This window comes from Camarhynchus parvulus, chromosome 1, assembly GCF_901933205.1.
Source record: "Camarhynchus parvulus chromosome 1, STF_HiC, whole genome shotgun sequence".
Lineage (NCBI taxonomy): Eukaryota > Metazoa > Chordata > Aves > Passeriformes > Thraupidae > Camarhynchus > Camarhynchus parvulus.
In genome coordinates, this window is record NC_044571.1 from 87,093,782 (window position 1) to 87,115,016 (window position 21,235).

General features: G+C 44.7%; 1 protein-coding gene across 1 annotated transcript in view; it reads left to right on the forward strand.

Annotated features, from left to right (window-relative positions):
- Positions 1-1,823: 1,823 nt before the first annotated feature.
- TEAD4 (TEA domain transcription factor 4) overlaps positions 1,824-21,235 on the forward strand; it is a 51,793-nt gene continuing 32,381 nt past the window's right edge. The window contains exons 1-3 of the mRNA XM_030949768.1: positions 1,824-2,033; positions 2,386-2,464; positions 16,005-16,259. Coding sequence (XP_030805628.1) covers positions 16,253-16,259 — 7 coding nt within the window. The 5' untranslated portion in view covers positions 1,824-2,033; positions 2,386-2,464; positions 16,005-16,252. The remainder of the gene's footprint in view (positions 2,034-2,385; positions 2,465-16,004; positions 16,260-21,235) is intronic.

The following is a 21,235-nucleotide window of genomic DNA, read 5'->3' on the forward strand; positions in this document are numbered from 1 at the left end:
AGCAAAACAGCTGAAAATTTTGGAGAAAACAAAGGATTTTTTTTAAAGCTTAATTGAATTGAGCCCTTTGTTTAATATAGGGAAAGTAATAGTAATTTGCTATGGGGGGGGGGAAGGGCTTTATTTTAAGAACTGAATAAGAAAATCATACTGATAGAGTACAAATAGGGTTGGGGAACTAATCTGATAAGTTTGCCAACTCTCTCAGCTTTCTGTTCCAAACAGAATCGTTTAGCTCTGCATTATGTCCAGTAAAAAAAATCTGAACAACCCACCACTAAAAAACCTGTATTCTCCTGAGTGAATTTCCATCTGCTACTGACTGAAGTCCTGCAAACAATTTGTGTGATGATTCACAGGAAGGAATAGGTTTCAATTCCTTCTCTTTGAGCTGTGTTGGTTTGGCAAGGAAATAAGAGCAAAACAATGTTAGTCACATAATTATGAGACCTGGCCTAGAATTCCCACTGAATATATATGATGAGAAGTGAATTACCTTTCATATATGTAGTGGTTTTTTAAAATACAGCTTAATAGAAAATATAATATAGCTTTTAAATATAGCTTAATAGAAACAGTGACTAAATTAATTAATTACAGGGCTTTATATAAAAAAACACCAAAACACACACCCCAAAAATCGTTTCACTGAATGTTGTGATATCATCTTATTTATATTATTTATACTTTTAATTTCTACAGTTGTATCAGAAAATCTTATTTATATGAAATTGAGGGGTTTTGCCACCTGGTTTCTGAGGCCTTAGGACACATTTAGGACCTCTTTCCAGGTCCCTGCAATTTTCACTGCAATTTGAAAGAGTTAGGAACTTTTTTAGCTTTGGGTTCTTGGAAAAAAACTCAGTTTCTTCGATGTACTGAAGTTTTAAAGAAAGCCAACCATGTTATAACTCTTCACAGGTAGTTCCAGCCACCTGTGGCAAAATCACCTGCCGGAGCCGTGGAAAAGTTTGGTTTGCTGATGTAGCTGCATTCCCCGAGCTGCTGCTAGGATGTAGCGACATTTACTAAACTTGCTGGTTTCCTACTGCTTTTGTTTTGGGGATGTGGCTTTTCAACCCTCGTGCGATTCTCAGTCTCATATCGGCATTTTCTAGCGCAGCATGCCGGCATTCCTGTATGAACAGGTAGGAAAGGAGCAGCTCCGACGTGAGACTGAGAAAAGCCACGGGGAGACACCGCTTTGCGGGTTGGTGGGCGAGTACTTTGTTGGGCTGCCGTGTCGGGCTGGGGCTGTTTGTTCCGTTGTGGCTCGGCGGTGCTGGCTGGGAATCACGGCCGGTCTCTGGCTGGGAATCACGGCCGGTCTCTGAGGGGGTCCGGAGCCGCCGGGCCGCGCCTGGCGCGCAGGGGGGAGCCCGGGAGCCGCGTCCCTGCCCGGGCGGCGCGGGCTGTCCCTGGGGCCGGAGCGCCCTCACGGGCGCTTGGCCCATGGCCCCAGGGAAAGCACCGGGCAAGTGGCGGCGTTCCCGGGGATCCGAGGCCGGCCCGTCCGGGCCGCGCACTCCAAGTTCTCCCGCGCCGGGCGCTGTGCCTGCTCTCGATTCCTGGAGGCGGCGGCGGCGTCTCGCCCGCTCCCGGCGCTGCCGAGCCGCCCCCTTCCCCCGCTCCCGGCCGCCCGCCCGGAGTTTCCTTCCCCCGCCCCCGCGGGCCCCTCTTCCGGCCATTGCCCGCGTTCCCTCCGCCCCGGTCACACACGGCCCCCGGCCGAGGAGCGCCCGGCCCCGCTGGGTTTTGTTCCCAACTCCGCCTCGGCCCTTCTCCCGCTGCCCCCCGCCCCCCGCTAGTCCCCTCCCAGCCCCGTCCCAGCCCCTGCCTTAGCCGGCAGTCCCTCCCTCCCTCGGCCGCCTTCATTTCATACCAACTCTCATTCCTCGCATTCCTCACTTCCTCCTTTCAAACTCCAGGGGAAATAAAAACCCTCCCTTTTCCTCCCAAACTCCTGCCCGGCCGCCCCCCCGCCCCGCCGCCGCCCGGGCTCGCCGTCCCGCCGGCCGCGCCGCGCTCCTCAGGTGAGTGTGCGCTTTGTGCCTCCGCTCCCGCCGGCCCGGCCGCCCCCCCGCTCCCATCCCATTCCATCCCATCCCATTCCATCCCTCCCGGCCACCCGCCCGCCCCGGCATTGTTCGCCTCTCCCCGCCGCCGCGGGACCGGCAAGGGGGAGCCCCGCGGGCCCACCCCGGAGCCTCTCCTCGCCAACTTTTTTTCTGTGCGACTTGGCGGCGGCGACGATGCCGAGCGGGAGGCTGACCCGCCCGCTCCCCCGTCCCAGCCCCCGCTCCCACCCCTGCGGGCTCGGAGGTGGGGATCGGGCGGGAGCGAGGGGCAGGCGCGCACTAACAGCGCTCGGTGCTCTCTCGGCAGAAAGTCCTGGAGCTGAAGGAGGATTTGAAGCCGGTCCCCGCTGCCCCTGCGGAACAGCCGCCGCTCTTGCCTCGCTCAGGTCGGGACACGCCGTTCCACGATGGCTTTGGGCTGGAAGGGAGGGTGCGGAGCCGCTCGTGTGCGACAGGCGAGGCACAGGCGTACAAAGGAAGCGATGGGAACATCCTCAATGGAGCCTCCGGCGGCTTCCCCCGCCGGGAAGGGGCTGCCGGCGCTGCCACTTCGGGAACGCGGTCGCTGAAAACTGCAGCGCTGATGGGAAGGGGGGAAAAAATAGCGGTTTCTGTATGGTTCGTAGAAATGCGCTTGGGGAGCGTGGAAAGGAGGAGCAGTACTTAATGTAGTAAATTTTAATGTAAATTATGGACAATGATTTCGGGGAAAAAAATAGAACAAAAAAAATCATAATGAAGCTTATCTGTGAGAAGTACGTAGGTTGTTGTAGGGCATTTACCAAAAGATGAGGGGATGTTTTCCCAGTTCAGTTATTCTGAAGTTACAGCTGAGTTTTGGTGGCATGCCACAGGAAAGGATTAAAGAAACCCCAAACAAACCGAGCACACACAAAAAAAACCCAAACAAAAACCTTTCCGGAGTAATCTTTTATCTTATGCAGATAATTCCGTTTAAACAGTTTCTTGCATGGGATGCTAAAGATGAGGCTTTTTTGCAGAAGAGGGAAGAAGTGTAACTCTACATGTTTTACGGACTTCTGTAAAGTATTTTATAGTGAACGATCACATATGTTAAGTAAAAACTCTTAACAAAAGCAAAGAAAAACTCAGAACTAACCACAGCTAATTACAACTTTGTTTTTGTTTAACCTGGAGTTACACTCATGTTACTTTCTAACCTTAAGAGTTGGGTTCTGCGACTCCTCTACAGATAAGCGATGCAAAATACTTGTGAAGTGCTGGGGGCTGAACAGGAGGAAAGGAGATTTAGGGATTGGATTTATTTTTCGTTTTTCCTATTGCTGGGGACAGGTCGGCTTTGCCAGGACCTGATGGCGGTGTCTGTGTGCAGAGTGAGCAGAGCATTGGTTCACCTGTCTGTCCATCTGTCTGGGAAGATGTGAGAGGTTTTATTGTTCTCCCACGGAAGGAAGTGGGCAGCAGGACAGGGCAGAGAGTAACGGGGAGGAGCGAGAGGAGCAGAACGAGGGGGAAAGCAGAGTGGGTACACAGCAAGTGCTGGGGCTGGGCTGATGCTGCTCTACACTCACCTGTGCAATTAAAGCCTTTTGGTTTCGATAGCTCGTTCTCGTGACAGAGAAGAGCCTGGGATCGTCCTGTAGTGAATACAGAGGGATTTATTTATTAGGGCTGCTGAATGCTAAGGAACTCTGGTTTTCTCTGGAATTCGGGTTGGCAGAGTGAAGGGCAGCCAATCACCTTTTCAGGTTGTTTTGCAGCGGGTGCAGTCACCTCTTCAGGTTTTCCTAAATCCCAGTGGGAATGGCTCCCTCAAACTTGAGCATTCAACCATCTTATCAATCTCTAAACCGGGCTATCAGCTCATTGTTTGTGTCTTCTTGGAGGTCATTGTGGAAGCAAATAAATGTTCGTGAGAATGGTTACTAGGAATTTCTCTGCTGTCTTGGATCCTGCCACTATTTTTGATTTTTAAATGAATGCTACCGGTGGTTTTGAAGTAATTTAGGCTATTATTGTGGTAAGCATTTCAATGTTGCTGTATTGAAGAACATCTGTGGGAAAATGGCATGAAAATAGTTCTGCCAAGCTTTAAAGAGGAAAAGGGGCTTCGTGTCACACTATCTTGTCACAGTGGCTTACATAAAATCACAGTTGCTGTTGGTTTTCTTACTCAGGTACTAGTTTCACAGAATTCAAGCAGAGTAAGTAGAGTTTTGAGAGGGTTGCTGAAAAGTACTGTTTCCAAGAGTTACAGCTTTCAGCTCTGTTTGCGTGCTCATTCACAGCTTTCCTTCCTTGGTATTATGTGTCCTTTTCTGTATCTTCTGTGCTTTGTCACTGGCAGGGACACTGGCACTGCTGTTCACTGCACCGGGACTGATCCAGAGGAAAAGTAATGCTCTTATCAAGTTTTATCACTTTTAGCAAGTTGGTTTTCAGCCACATCTGTTCGTTCTCCAGTCAAGTTAATCATATGGTCATGTGCTGGTGTGCCTGGAGAAGGGAGTGCAGTGACTAGGAGGGGAAGGGTGGGAGAAGAATGGGGACATTTTCTTAACAACATTGCCATTTTTCCCTACCGTAAGTAGTTCTTTGGACCATGTTTACAGTAGCTCCTGTGAGAGCAATACAATTTTCTGTTTTATCTGACCATGACTTATCTTAAAAATGTAAAATATAGTATTACCCCTTTTTAAAGGTCTATTACACTTTGTCCATAGCTCATGTTTGTCTTTGTTCATTTGTTAGATTTGGGGTTTGGTTTGGTTCTTCTCACCCACTCCCCCACGGCATGCAAAAGTTTTCTGGGGCAAATTTTTCATCACCCTGTGTACATCAGAAAAGTTTTCTTACTCTACTGCAGCAGTTTTTGCCTTGGTGTGTGTTTCTCTGAAATGATTGGTTATTATTTCTCTCTGCATTTACATCTCTAAGTTCTTACAAGCTACTAATGAGGGTATAATAATATTTTTCAATTTTCTAGGTCTAATTATCAGGGGTGTTTTATACTCTACACTTTCTTCAGTTTATCTGTGTTTCTTTGTCAGAATGAGATCCAATATTCCACGAGTTGGAGTGATTCATCTCTCTTCCTTGCCTGAAGTGATATCTGAGCCCAGGCAGATTAAAGTCACATTGGTCGTTTTGCAGAAGCATTTGCTTTGCAGACAACTCTCTCATTTGTTCAGCATTCTCACTCTTGCTTGTCTTTAGCTCCTGCTTCTCGCCGGGCTTTTTCCTTGATTTTATCTCTAGGTTTTCTTTGCATTACTTTTCCCACATAGTCCTATTTGTCTCCCTTGCTTCTTTTGTTTTCTTTTTTACACGAACACCCTTTGAATTGTTTCTACCCACTGGTGCTTGTAAACTTCATTCTGTATCACTCCCAAGTTTCTTTAACATTACTTTGAGTCAGTCTTAGATCTTTCATTAAGATGTCAAAGACAACTGGACTAGCAAAGATCCCTGCAGCATCCCAGTAGGTGCCCTCTGTATCTGTTGATTCTGTTTGTATCTCATATATCATATATATATTTATGCATAGTTTTGAAGCCATTAGTTAATTTTCTAATAATATGATCAGTGCTCTCCAAAGCCAATCTGAAGTAATTTTTAGCTGTGATTTCCGTGGAGAGTAACAAATGCTATTTTAAATCTAAACTTATTGCTTTGGTCACTGTGTTCTTTTCATTCTTTACCTTCACAGCATTTCTATCTTCCTTTGAGGAGCAATCAGGTTTATTAGGATTTACAGTAACGGATGCTCATATATTTGCAACTTCTGCCAACTAAGTAAATGCCCAGCATGTTCCTTTGTAGAGCCTTGTAAAAAAGCCATGAGCTGGCATGCATGGGGCTCATTACAAGATCTGAGACTAGATTATTAGAAAGAGTTTTTTAGGGATAGGTGGTGGCGTTTTGAGTTCTTGGGGTTTTTTGGGGATGGGGGGAGGGTTTGGTAGGTTTTTGGTTTTATTGTTCCTGCCCCTTGGGTCCTCCTTTTTCTGGAGATGATGCAGTCACTCCCCTTTGTTTTTAACACCATATGAATTAGACGTTTTCCTGCTAGGGAGGGGCAGGTTTTCCAGTTCCTGGTGCTACTGGCTGAGTCACTGGCTCTGTTTTTCTGTTCTCTTGTAGGTTTATAATTACCTTGTTCTTACCTTCGTTAAAATGTGATTGCCAAAGGGTAGGTGTTTTACCCTCCTGTATTTCTGAGATATGAGTGCCAGTGGCTTTCAGAGCCTGGGTGCAAGCCTTCAGAACATCTGTTTTGCTATTGCCAAAGAGAAAACAAATCAGTGTAGCCCTCAAAGTGCCTCCCTTCCAACAGTATGGTAACTATTAATGACAGATGTCCAGGCAAAATGTAATCTCTTGTAACCTGGACTGCTTGAACTAAAGAGGAAATGTCAAGAGAATGTGGAGCAGGTGTATACTGAAATGGAAAGGGAGGATTTATTAATGTGTCCTAAGTTAATTTTACCTGATCATACATCTCCGTAAGCTCATTGAAATAAAGCAGATTTGTACCAGACTAGCAGGATTTAGGCAGATCTTTTGGTTTGAAAATCTTGTCAGCTTAAGGGGAAAAAAAAGGTGTAAAAGGGAGGTTTGTGTAGGAAGATTATATCCAAGCACACTCACTGCTCTTTGAATTATCTTTATGAAAAGAATAAAATTATATTCATTTCTCTCCACTTGTTTGTGAAGGATCTATGTGATCAGAAGGAAATAACTGCAGGTAGAACATGTAAATCTCTGCTTCTATCCATCCAGTATGCAAACTGAAAAACAGAGTAGCAGCATCTTTTTCCACTGCTTTTGGTCGCAAGTTTTATTTGTAAGAATGTGCTTTAAAAACTGGAGCAGAGTCTGTGGTTGGCTGTGTCCCTTTAAGAATCTAGTTTTGCTTGGCTAGCTGCCCTTGTTCTCCTGTAGATTAATCCAGCAGAAGGTATATAACCTGCTGACCTTCCTGGCAAGAAGGGTCTGGAAGGGCAAAGAGATAAATCAGAAGGTTCATACTTTCCTGTAGTATCTGGGGACAAGTTTGTTTTTCAGTTTTTGACATTTATTTCTTTTTTTTTTTAACTGATTCCTGCTTGAGGTTTGGGGTTGTAATTACAGATTCTCATGATTTTCATTTGTTTTCTGTGAAATCATTCCATGTTCAGCAGGTTGGAGATGATGGCATGTTTATGCCACATTTAGAGAAAGGAAACTGAACTCAAAATTACACTGGTCTGAGTTGAGGGTGGCTTTACTGTCTCATGTATCCAACTGGTAGGAGCACTGGAATCTGGCAGAAGTGTCTGGTGTGTGTTAGCTAGGAAATTTCACACTGTTTTACAGAAATGTTGGCTTTCACAGTGTCAGCCTTACGAACTGAGTGTGTAAGCAGTGCATGTTGATCTGCTGCGTGATGCAGATGGAGTGCGTACCCCAAAACTGAGCTGGGGTGGTGTCTGGATACCCCATGGGTAGGGCTCATTCATTTGATGGAGATGTTTCATCGTGGCTGCTTTTTGCTTAGGCATAGCCTTACAACAAGCATCAAACCCTTTGAGCTCATGCCTGACTACTACTAAAATCAAAGCACGTGTAATTGGTTGACTGAAGGAGGGAAACTCAAAAGAGCACTGAGCATTGGTCCCACTTTATGTACCTGTTCTGCCTGTTAGTGATTTGCATTTGTCTCGAGCCTTTAGTAGAGGGCTTAGTCCTGACCAGACAGATCATGCCCACAACACAGACCACCTGCAAGCACCACAGAAATGGAAATTTGACTGCATTCATGGGTCATGTGATCACTGTCTGTCTATTCTCTTGGAAGTCTCATAGCCCAGGTTCAGCTATTTCTTTTCTTGGAGACTGACTGGGGTTTCAGAACTAAACATTTTCACTGCATTGGATGAGATTTGCAAACATCTGTCTCTTGTCTGAGCTCATGTTCAGTTCTGCCATTAGTGTCATGGGGAGCTAGGTATGTCACGGTGGTGAGGCTTTGCTGGAGCATCTATCTTTGAGCCCTAGAGAAGAGATTGAAAAATGTCATGGGCAGGAAGCAGGATTAGGAAATAAGAATTTGATTTTGATATCATGAAGTGGGCATTATGAGTCTCAGCTTAGTGTTACTTGTCAGCAAACCCTTAAAATATGCTCTATTTCCAGACTTGAGCCCCTCTGAAGTTACCACTTGCAATTGCAAATCACTTTTAAAGTTAACCTTTCCTTGCCTTGAAGTTCTTGTCTAGATTTTAACCTTATTCTGTTTTTTCCCATTGGGTGGCTCATTTACATCTTCATCGTCTATTTTTTCCCATAGGTAAAATGAGGGCTTTTGAGCCCATTGGTGAGATTTTCAAAACAACTGAGTTTTGGCAAGTTTAGGAGCAAGGTTTTTTTAGGTTGCTATTGAAGGTTCCCTATCCTTTAATAAGTAAGTGAATAATACCCTTTGGGAAGATGCTCAGCTTGATTTATTTCTGTCTCTAGGTTGGTTTGGTCGTTCTCAAGTCATTTTAGTCAGTCAATATCTACACTTGCCTGTACCTAAAGGGACAGTTACAAATTTCCTGTGTTAGCTGACACTACCAATGCTTCTGTGAAGGGATGCTGATTACTTGACTCCCTCCTGGTTCTTTGCTTTCTAACCAGCTCCAGGGAGAATGACTCCTGGGGCCTGCTGCTGCTAGCACCAGGGTGACTAACCATTTTCACCCTGCCACAACCTTTGTCTCTTTGGGAAGCTGTGAAACACATGCCACATGTCTTGGAAAGTCAGGGAGAATGGGAGCTCTGGGAACAGTTCCCACATGGGAGATAACAGTGACTCCCCAGGAATTCCACTGTTCCTTTGAGAGCTGGGGCCAGCCCAGTGCGTGGCTCCGTCCCAGCACAACCTGGCAGTGTCAATCTCGGCTGCCCTTGCTGGCTGGTTTTTCTCTCCCAGCTGAGACATAAATCACCCAGTAGTCACTCTGTCAGTCCCAGGCTGGTGGCCTTGTGATGTGGCCTGTACGTGGGAGCTGGGCAGGAGCTGCCCATTGCTCAGGATCGACCCCTGAGCTGGCCACATCTAGACTGTGGGATCAGAGCTCGCCTTTGGGTTTTGTCGTTGGGTTGTGGGGTTTTTTCCTCCCCTCCTTAGGGCAGCAAGGCTCTATGCTCTGTTTCCTTTATCTCAAATGTAACTGATTGGATGGTGTGCAAGGCCACACACAGCCTTATCTCATCACATCCTGTTTGACTGCATTATCCAGGGCTGCACTGATGGAAGTCCTCCTCTCTCCTTGCTTTGATTTATATCACTCTGCTGGACACTACATCCTCTCTCTGTTTCAGCCAGAGCTAGCTGCTGCAATAATTTAAGAGTTGTTTTGCTTTGCTCGGGAAGTCAGGTGCCTTTTGAACAGCAGCTGCTGCAGGCAGTTTCGGTGCAGCAAACAAACCGAGCTTGATTTTGTGTTAGGCAGTGTGACAAGCATTCAGCTGGAGCCCAGCCTCCTGTTGGATATGATCTGAGGCGAGGAGTGCTTGTTCCTTTTAAACCAATCTTACTCAGTGTTGAGACAGAGACAAAAATCTCACCGTGCAGCCAGTGGACTTAATGAGTTTATTACTTTGCCCAATACAGAGAGGCAAATCTCAATTCTTTCCTCCTTGCCTGGCACTGCTGCTTGCCAAGAGCTTTCACGACCTCTGCAGCCAGTAACACTTACCTTAACTGGTTTTATTCATGGGATTATGCAGCATTACTCTGCTGTCCTGGGTGGATAGGGCTATTCACAGGGAATAGCCAGCATTACTCAGGATTGCAAGGGGCCTCAAGGCAAAAAGTGAGATGACAGCCAGGCTCAGCCCCTGGCTAAGCTGTTACGGAGTGTTTGAGTGAAGCCCTCTCAAGAGGCCCAGTGAACTGCACCCACCCATCTGCACTGTCTCCAGGTTGCTTTAATGATGGGACTGCAGCTCTTAAGGAGCCTGAGGAACTGGTTGCTGTCTGGTGCTGCAAAAGTGCTGTTACCTTCCTAGCAACAGTTCAGTGGTCTTGCTTCAGTTGCATTCTTAATTTTTTTCTGTAGAGACCCTATAAACACATCCATGATTTTTTTCCTCTTTTGTCTGCAAGCCTCCACCAATCTTATTTGTCGTTGAATACTTGCTTTCCCCACGTTTTTCCTTTCCAGTATGTTTTTCCTGCAGTCCTTGAGTTGCATCATCTGGGAGCTACTCATCTACCAATTGCACTAATTTTTCTCTTTCAGAGGAACTAAACTATTCTTGTAGTGTCCCATAGAATTTCTCAGTCTTCTTCCTCTGGTAAGTTTGACTACTATCTTCCATCTTGAACCTTGAGTAATAGGTTTCTTAGTATTTTGGACTGTTGCTTCCCTAAACTCGAATCTCCTTGTATCACTGCATTGTGTAAGTTCATTTGCTAGGTGTTCTGGATGGGAGTAAGTGGCTGGTTGCTCCTGTTTCCAGGTTTTCTTATTGTTTTAGAGATATATATATAAAATAAACTTTAAAGTTTGAGAAGCAGGATATTATCTGTTATGGCTGAACTGATTTTTTTTTTGCAAAATTTCTGACTGCTGATCAGATATGAAAATGTTGTGGCTCGAATCCTCTATAGCAGGAGTGTTTGGCTCACGTTACACCAAGGTGGCGAATACGGGAATTGTTGGGGTTTGTTTGCATTTCAATGACACCCAGGAGCACCTGTAAGGTGAAGCAATCCCTGGCAGCACAGCCCGCAGTTCCAGTGGATGAGGCCGAGGGTGCAGGGATGCTCTGGGTGAAGCAGCAGCAGCCAGCTCCGGAGCAGGAGTGGAACCGACTGTGGGGCTGCACAGGGCTGTGCTGGCAAGGGCCCCTGCCTGGGAGGGGTGAGTGAATCAATGGGGACCCTCTGCCTGCTGTGCTGTGCTCGATTCCAAAAGGGAAAGGGGGTGGCCGTGGAGTGGGGGGAGTCTCTTGGACAGAGCAGCTCTAAGAAAACTGAACAACTGGAGGCAGCTGGCTGCAATTTTTCAGATCCACAGGAAAGTATGATTTTGTGCTGAGCAGCTGCCACGAACACTTAAGAGGGAGCTGTTACCAACAGTAATGACTGAGGGATTAATGTTAGAAAGCAGATGTGTCAGACTGTGGAGTCTGTTTAAAGATGTACTCCCTGTCAATAAGACCTTGCTGAAGGGCTCTTGGCAGCTGTCTAGCCCTGCAGGATCTCTGAATCTCAATGAGATAGCACGTGTGAAAGGAAAGAGGGTTAGTGTTGAAATTATCAGAATTGGAACACTTTAAGCAAAGCTGCTGGAGCTGAAAGATTTTTGTGTTTTCTCCATGGTTTTGCTTTGTGAGCGACTCATTAAGAAATGACCATGGCAGAAAGAGAAACAGGGAGCAAGAGTGAGTAAAAAACAGTATTTGGACAGAGGGAAACATTAGGAAGGTAGAGATACTGTGGTGAGGAGGTGGATGTGCTCTGAGGGGCCTTGTGTCTTTGAACCTGGGGGAGAGCCCATGACTGGACCCTACAAAAAAAGATAGTTAATCATCTCTGGGTAAAATAAGAATGAGGTCAGGAGAAAGAAAACTGTAAGGTACAATCACAGAAGTACAAAAGGCAAGGAGTGGGGCATAAGTTCAGGCTGAGGGAATCTCAAGAGAATAAACACCAAGCCCTGTGACCTCTGGCAAAACTTGCTGTTATGAATATGGGACAGCATCCTCTGACTACTCTGTTCCTAAGAACTGTGCCTGGTGAGGGAATTCAGATGGGAAAGGAATTGTCTGAGCATGTTTAGGATGTCTGTTTAGTGCTTTCAGAATCAAATTCCCTCCACATCAGAAGTGAGCTTTATGATTACAAACTCTTGCATAGGCAGAACCTAAAAAAAATGTAACAAGTACTAAAACATTTAGCAGTATTATAACATTTGGTAATACAAATCAGCATTAAAATTACCAGGCTGTATGCATGTAGTAACTATTGAATAGAAGACAGAAGCAAATGAAAAGTAGATGCTAACTGAAAAATTTGTATTTTGTTAAAGAAGTTACTAATGAATATTATTGAAATTTTTCTTATAAATAAGACATTCAACATTCTCATGCTTCTGAAAAATCCTCTGTTTTTTACCTGATTGCTCATTCAGTGGGAAGTGATTCCACTGCCAGTTTTCCAGTTTGCCATCCTAATAAAGCCATTTAGCACAGGGTTTAATCCCCAGCTTCTTTTTAGTTTGCTTTGCTTACTTTAATGAGTGGTCATCTTGGCCACCGAGTTCAGATCAACGGTGCAGAAAACAGAAGGTTTGAAAGTGTTGAGCCAAAGCAGAGACCAACAGATCAGATAGCACTCAACCAGGGCTCCCTGAATTACTGGCTATTGCTGCTGGCACAGAGGATTGCCTGGGACTGCACATGGACCTTACTAGTTAAACAGCATTATTTAAGACAACTTTGCAGGCCTTTTAAGCCTTTGGTGTCTTAGTGATCTAGAGGCATAGCGTTATAAGGATTTCCATGGCCATTTCAGTCTATAGAATTTCTTCAGAAGTTATCAAATGGAAGTAAAAGTTTTGCTAGTGTGCTTTGTAATCTGAGTAATTACAGAGGTTTTAGCTGGAGATGGCCAAACATCCTTGATTTTATAATCTGTATGGTTCCCCATTTTTCATCATCCATCAGGGATAGCTTTAGTACCAAGAAGGGAAAGCAGAATCAGGACCCAAGGCGTAGAAAAGTTGGGATTGACCACAATAGCACACTTTGGTCCTTGCTGACCTGCTGTAACTTGAAATTAAACTAACATTGCTGGGCAAGGAATGAAAAATAAGAAGCATTAAAAAAATGTGTCTGGTCACTTCAAGATTTATATAATTTCTTCTGTCACTGCTATTATGTTCCACATCTCCCTTCATTTACACCAACGTGAGAGAAAGTTCACGTATTCTGTCTCTGGCTTTGTGGATTTCTCTTAAGGTATGAATGACATCTGCTCAAGTCAAGTCAGTGCAACTTTTCTTTAAGGTTTGGAGAACAGAGTCTGGAGACTTGACACTGCACTGAATAGGACATGTTTTCTCCTCCAGTTATTCTGGAGCTTGGATTAGAATGGACCCAACGTTTCCTGCGTCACCAAAAGCACTTAGCGCAGATGCCAAGCCTTGTAAAATATGAAATGATCAGGATATGTGATGGGGGAGGAGAGTTATGCTTCAGATATATTTATTGAGTTTCAACTTAAGTGTGCCATGATGAAATCATCTGCTAGGTATTCCCCTGTGTCAGCATGGACACTAAGGAGATGAAAATAACTGGATTCAAAGTAGATGCTTTTTATGGTCATGATGGTCCTTCATCCCCTAGGAGATGACTTTGCCTGTGTGCATTGCTAGAGGATTTGGCTTGACAGCAGACCTGTAGCTTCCAGTGACTGTGACTTTGGGAGTCTTGTAGTTGAGCAGCTGGAGATGTTTTCACTTGGCGTGAAACCTGCTGGCTCGTGTGAGATTTGCAGCTCCCAGTGCAGGTGGTATGATGAGTACGCTTGCTGTCACACCTTGGGTTTCGTTCTGAACTCTCTGCTTTTCAGCCTGTCATCACAAGTTACAACCAGCCTGGGCCTTGTGTTTGTGGATATTGTCATGTGTGTTAACTGTGGAGGGTCTGCAGAGCCTCCAGGGACTAGGGGTGCTTGGGGAAATACAAAAGGAAAATTTGGAGCAGGTAACTTCTCTTTCCCTGTCAGTGTCTCCCTGTGGAAAGCTTACTCCTCTACAGGGATTCCCCAGCAGGACAATCTCTTAAATACCCATGTAAATTTTTTATTAGCATCTGTCAGTGAAAGGGGGAATGTTTGGGGAGGGAAGCAACTGTTACCTTTCATTTCAGGGTCTCTTAAAGTCACACAGCTGACCTTGGTGCCATTCACAGTGTGCTGGGATGTCTGTCCCAGTGGTAAAAAGCTGAGTGTGTGTTCCCCTCTCTGCCCCTCTCACCTCCCATTGTATTATTTCTTTCCATGTTCATTAAATGGATGAAGAAGGTTGAAATAATCTCATGTAGGTGCTGAATTGAATGGATCGGCTGTGGTAGACCATTCCAGTGATTTGTGTGTTTCAAATACTCTCACAGGAAATAAGTCATATACTGGGTTTTCTAAATGTTTTTGTGCACCATTTGTTAAAATGCTGCATAGTACACTGTGTCTAGTTATTTGTCTAATTTATATTGTCTATATTGAAATTAGTCAAAGGCACAGTATTGTCTTATTTCCTTAGCTTTTGGAGATGTAAAATATGTATTTGCTACTGTCTAAAGTCATTAAAGAGCAGCAAAACCATCTGAGAGCCAGTGTTGCCAAATCTTTACAATTTCAGGTTTTGAAATGTTGGAAGTTCTGAAAGAACTTTTAATTAAAAAGAGCTTTTATTAAAAAAAAAAAAAATAAAATCTAGTCATTGTGGTCTTGGAGAAGATTTAAAAAACCCAAAATCCAAACAGATAAGAAACTAAAGAAAGACTTGAAAAAAGTTTGTCAGAAAAGCTTCTGGAGCTATGAGCCCTGAATTTTTGAAGTTCCGAGCTTGAATGAATGGGCTGTTTTCCCCCTATATCAACTACGACATGGCATTACTGCATGTATATTTTTTTTAATGACTAGTTTTTGACAAATACCACACCCAAATTTCTCCTCTGTTCCCCTTTACATTTTCACTGTGATATTTCTGAACTAGAGAGGTGCCATATCAGGCTTCTCTCCTTACTCATGTTCAGTGCAGGTTTGATGATTCTGCTGCTTTTGGAAAAGCAGTCCTTATTCTGATTTTCTTGCTACGCAGGCTCAGTGTGAGAGAGGGAAGAGGGAGGGAAGTTTTGAACTCTGGCTGATTCTCAAATGCTGGCTTGTGAACATTCTTTGTAGCCCAGATAACAAAGCTATTAAAATGATAAACAAACAGCTTTGGGATTAAGACAGAAGAATTACCGGTGTCTTTAGAAGCCATTTATCTCCTGCCTGGTTGACTGGAAGTGTCTGTGTGGTCTGAAGTCAATTTCTCAATGAGTGTTTCAGCAGCTCCACTCAAAGGCTTCAGCCTCTCCTGTAGGCATTTATAAGTAGACTATAATTTATTGTAGTTTTCGAGAGCTAGCAGCTGCCTGCTTAGGTTCAATGAGAAACCAAATTCTGCTCCTGCCCAGTGGCAAATCTAATAGCTTGAGACTAGTAAGTGATGAGGGAGCAGAGAGGCAGGGGAAACTTGAAGCAATTTGCCCAAAGTCGTTCTGAGGATGAGCAGTAACAACAGGCTAAGCACCTTGGTTCTTGACCTGCAACTGGTGCTGTCATCCCTGTACTCATGGTGCCTTCTGCTCCTGCCAGGATATGGGCTTTGGAAGGCACTGCATTAAACTGTCCGGGAATGGCTTTTTAAAAGCATAGCTGATCCTTCAGAAGAAATGTCAACGTTAGAAGTGACACCAACTACTAACTCTGATCCAGTGAAACAGTATCTAAGAAAATTTCAATCCCAGCGCTCAGTGATGACCGCATAATTCATCACTGCTTTAGTCTTTCACACAGACTGAATCCCTCTATGTGCGCTTCAGAAAGTTAAATAATGGTGACATGGACAATGACAGTGCAGGGAGGAAGAAATAAAAGAGATAAAGACAAGAGAAGACTCCTCTGAGTAGAACTGGGAAGTGACAGAGTTAGTGAACCAAAGAGAAATTGGAGTGGGCTGTTTTTCAGAAGGATTTGTAGAAAATGTTTTCATCTCAACACAAATAAAAACCAAACATGTGGTTATCGTTTAAGAAAAACTTGAAGTAAACCCCTCCTGAGATTTTTTTCAACTTTTTTGCTTTAGAATCTCCTTGGAGGGTTTCTAACTGCCCAGTGGGATGTGCTTGCCCTTGCAGGTTCTGAGTCTGCTCCTCCGCGTGGCACCTTGGAGTTTCTAGCTGGCACCATTACCTCCAACGAGTGGAGTTCTCCCACCTCCCCTGAGGGGAGCAACGACTCGGGGGGCAGCGAGGCCTTGGACAAACCCATCGACAATGACGCCGAGGGCGTGTGGAGCCCGGACATCGAGCAGAGCTTCCAGGAAGCGCTAGCCATCTACCCGCCATGTGGCCGCCGCAAGATCATCTTGTCCGACGAAGGCAAGATGTATGGTAAGGAGAGAGAGAGAGGCCACAGCACAACGCTGCAGACAGCCTGCCCCCTGCCCCAAATGATGCTCTGGGAATTCCCTTCTCTCAGGTGTTCCCTGGCTGGTGCTGTTGGTTGCCTGGAGTCTTATTTAGGAAAATGGGTGTGACATTCACGAAGCAGAAAGAGTTATAGGTATCTTTTTCAGGGGACTATCCATAACATAGATCTCAGAGTCGAGCATGCTACTAACTAATCTTTATATATAAATATATGGCTTCATGGTGTGACAAAGCCTGTCTTTTATGGTATCTCTTGCTGCTGTCTTCACTGCTCTTGTCGGAGGTAAGAACAGGTAATGGTCTGCGTGTCTGGTGCTACAGGACAGAAGCTCAGCTCCTGAACGCCTGAATGGCTCTGCTGCTGTGCAAACACCTACACTTTTACTACCTACACTTTTCAGATGTTAAGGGTGGAAGGTTCTGTGTACTCCTTTTCATTGTAGTTTGCCATCTCATAGCTCTGGCACAAGTATCTTTCACCTGTGGGTTCTTCTCATCTAGCTAACTAGTTACCCAGCCCTGAGTACAGAGAGGCTCTGGCTTGCAGCTGCAGCAGAAGTCAATTTTGTGCGTGGCAGACATGCTTTTGAATTGGGTTTTTTTGACCTTTTCCACAGTTAACATTTCTTTTGATTTTGTTAACCAGAAGCTGGTCTGGCCTGGATTCCCTAGCTGAGAATTGCAAGAAACCACTTAGTACTTCTGTGATTAAAATGCAAAGCAAAGGTTGAATACCCAGTATTTGGTTTTAAGTCCCAAGGTGGAGAGTTTCTCCAAACACTAGCAAGGATCTTATGGAAGACAGCTCTCTTTTTACCCAGTCGGTACTTGCTTTCCACCCCCCCATACATTGGAATCTGCCTGTCTTCACAGGCCCCATCACAGGATGCTCCGTGCATGCCCTGGAGCTTCCTACGGAGCACTTCACAAGTAATTCTGCAGGTTTCTGTCCACCCATCAGGCCATTGTTCCCCGAGCAAGGGAATGGATTGCTCTGACTGTGGGAGCGTGGGTGGGGTCTTGTTTACATGGCCTTATCTGCAGTGGATGGTTTTACTGGGTACACACATCATTGTACCTGGGAAGAGCAATCGGGGTTGGGTAAGGCTGATCACCCTGAGGCTAATCTGGGGCCAGTATTCTCAGGCAGACATCAATTCCTGCTCTGAGCTGACCCAGACATTTTTATGGTTGTGCTATGGAACCAGCTGGGGAGCTAATCCAGTTTAAAACTAACATGGCCAGAAAGGGGAAAAGATGTGAACTTTAATTTTGATACTGCACAGCATCTTGAGAATTTAGAGAAAGGATGGTGAGATTGGGAGTGAGCAACCATGACTGAGGTTAAAGTAAGACTGCTTCTTTAGGGACCGATGCTTGCTTAAAATGTTACTCAGACTACAGTATTACCTGAGAATCCACCCCATGGTTATTAATTAAGCATGAACTAGTGACATGCCTCTTATTGCTCTATGCCTGCACGTCTTTTCATGATGGGTGACTTTTAAAATTACTGATGAAAAAATACAGTTGTGTTTTAAGAGTGTATTAATTTACTGAACATTTTGCACAGCCCCTGAAGTATTTCAGCTTTGGAGTGAGTGTGTCAGAGCAGAGAGTGAAAGACAAGAAAATAAATGAGAGCAAAAGTGAAGCACAAACGGATACAGAAGCCAGTGACACTTGGCTGGGCCTGACTTAGCATGGATTGGTGTTAAGTGGAACACATCTAGTTGACTGGACTGGTGAACTGCAGAAGGTAAATAACCCTCTTGCAGGGTGAAAGGTTTAGGGTAGGCTCAGGGAGAAGAAATGAAGAGCTTTTCTGCAAGCCCTCCCCCACTATTCCAAATGGGACAGTGTCCCTGCTTGCCTTCAGTGCACCTGTTCCTGGTGTGGATGGTTGGTTCAGTGTGCTCCTGACAGAACCCAGGCACTGATTTATGCCCTCCTTTGCTTACTCGTCTCCAGGATCCAGGCCAAGGAAGTGAGGCCCTGTCTGGGATCTATAGAAAGATATGACCGGGCAGGGAGAATAAATATAGTCCCTGATTTCATCTTCAGTGCTCACAAGCCAGCTTATGGAACAGGGCAGGCTTGCTGTGGAGCTGGCCCTGCCTCTGAAGGGACGGTTATTTATCCACCCTGTGACTGACTTGCACAGAGCTCTCTGAACCAAGGGATGAGGTGTTACAGAGAGCTCTTAATGCCCCTTTCCCCTGATAAACTGGGACCATTTCACTGTTTCTCACTGAGGAGTGGCTTGTGTGGTTATGGTCAAGATGTTCCAGGTCTCAGAATTTCTTCTATATGCAATTTATGTGCTTCTCATCTTTTGTGAGGCAACCTGTTGTCAGTTCAAAGTTGGCAGCTTTTAGCTGAAGTGTACTGAGGCAGTATGAAGAATTTGTGCTGTTTTGCTTAAATGCATTTAAATTTGTACAGAAGGTTGTATTTCAGCCTCTACACAGGCCTCATGCTCATGTTACCATGCCTCTTCAAAGCTGGCTTGTTTACAGCTCTTTGGGCAACACTGCTGATTGCAGAGTGAACACGATTCCCTCTTCACTCCAAAGTCAGCCAAGCTCTTCTCTGTACACTGATAATCTGTGTCCTGATTCCTTTGCTGCCTTTCCTTTCGTTATCTTTTCCCATAATAGACATGTTCCCCTTTCTGCATGGAGGCAGCATCCTGACTGAGTAAGCTCATGGCACAGCCCTCTCTGCGTGCCAGCCCTCCCTGGCCTTTCCAGCAGGCTTTGCTGACCACCTGCTTAAGGCACAAGCAGCTGTCTCCTGCGATATGGAATGCTGTCCTTTCTCCTAATCGTTGTGTTGAGTGTGGGGCACTTTCTGCTCTGGTGACTTCTGGTACCACTGAGGTCTTGCAGAATAATTTTATGCATCCGGCCTGGTAGAACACCGTGGGGGTACAGTATTACAAATATGCCATTTATGTTTTCCAATGATTTTTTTTTCTGTGGGAGAAATCATACCTGTAGCATTTGTACTAAATAAACTGTCACAGAATTAGGTGTTGGGTGTCTCCTGGCATCTTCAGTACTGATGTAGAGAGAGTAGAGTGAAAAAGCTTAGTACCTTTCTGAGAGATTAATGGAGATGTTAAATAGACCAGGTCTCCCAACATTACCGAGAGCAGAAAAATAAGGAATAGTAACTTGCAAAATGATACCTTTTTTGACATTATGTGAGAGACAATAAGATCTTGGAAAAAACCTAATGATTATCTTAGCTGTCCAGTGCTCCCTTCCATCGCAGGAACACCTGGCTTGGAGCACTTTTTTTGCAAGAGGGGCTAGAATTGGTGGCAGTTTGTTGGATGGCTGTTCTGAAGGAGTCAGTAGTTTAGCAGCTGCTTTTCAAACAGCTCAGCCATTTCTGTGCTGAGCAGGGAGGGGCAGACAGCTGGGGGCAGTCATCCATCTCCCAGGCTGGTGCCATCTGTTTGTGAACTGCTGATAGGAAATACTTAGAGATGTCCAAAGCTTAGAGGCTGAGAGATAGAAGCAGGACAGTCAACCGTGTTACTAGTTAAAACCTGAAGCAGGCAGTGGACCACAAAGTCTTGCTTTTATAACATGACTTAAGATGGGATGAAAGGTCAGTCTGATGCTAAATGCTGCCAGGTCACAGATCGTCCCTCCCACCCCTATTCTCAAATGATTAGGTAAATTTGCAGCATAATGCCTTTATCTCAAAGGGATAAGTTATCATTTAATGTTCTCTCCAACCTCAAAGAGCCCCTAAAAGTAGAACTGAAAAGCAAACGCATAAATCCAAAGAGGCATAAAACATACAGTGTCTGTCCTGGCTCATAAACACTTCTTCAGGAGAGGGAGGAGCATGGTTGTTATTTAAAATATGGAAACCTACAGGGTGAGTGTCTTCAAATGCTTTCCTCCTGTACTATAGTTTAGCATCTTACCTGATGATTTTTCAATCAAATCTGTTGAAACATGCTGAGAATGTGCTCAGTTGACACCGAACTGAATGTTCCAGGTAATTGCTAAATTTCTATTTCAGCTGTGATATCCCTCAGAGAGATACTTCTGAAGCTCCTATCCCTTCCATTATTATGACCTAGTGAGCTCCAGAACAGCCCTTTATCCCATGATTCTGGAAGAAAAAAGGAATCTCATATTTTAAACACTAGAAGACAGACAAAACTTGGATTAGTGGACAATTGGTCAGGATGCAGACTTTGTCCTCCCCTCTGGTGGTAGGTGTAATGTTTCTGAAGTTGCTTAATAATGAGGTTTTGTTTCACCCAGTCATCTTTCAACTTTGCTTTTGTGTGGCTCTCGTTCTTTGTTGTCAACTAGACGAAGCCAGACTTCTGAAGACATGAGCAGTGGGTTAAACTTCTCCTGGAGTTTCTCATGCTTTTGCTTCCATCTCCTTTTTAAGCCAGGTTTATGGTTCTTTGTGTTAAGCTGTATGTCAATTTAACTGGTGTTTTCTCCATGCAAGCATGAAAAGAAATATTTTTGCATTAATTCCAAGCATTTCTTAAGTATTGAGAAATTTGCCACTTTTGAAATACCAACCCACCAGGAATCTTCTTGCAGTTAATAGTACTGGCTGTGATATCTTTCCTCAACATGCTTAGTACTGAACATAAATATAGTAGCAATCTTATTGTGTGCCACATGTTATCAAAATTATCGTGACTCCTTTTGTGGGGGCTTCATTTTGTTGGTTTAATAAAGGGCACAAATTTTTCCTGTCCCTTTTGATTTTTTTAGCAGCTTTGTAGTCCCATATTTATCTGTCAGGCTTAAAAACCAAGTGAACTGTGTAGTACTACGTTTTCCCCATTGTACATGTCTGCAGCCACAGAGTTTTCATCACATTTAAGTGACTTCATTGGCAACATAGCATTAACTTTTATGGCTCTTCCTCTGACTTTTTAATTT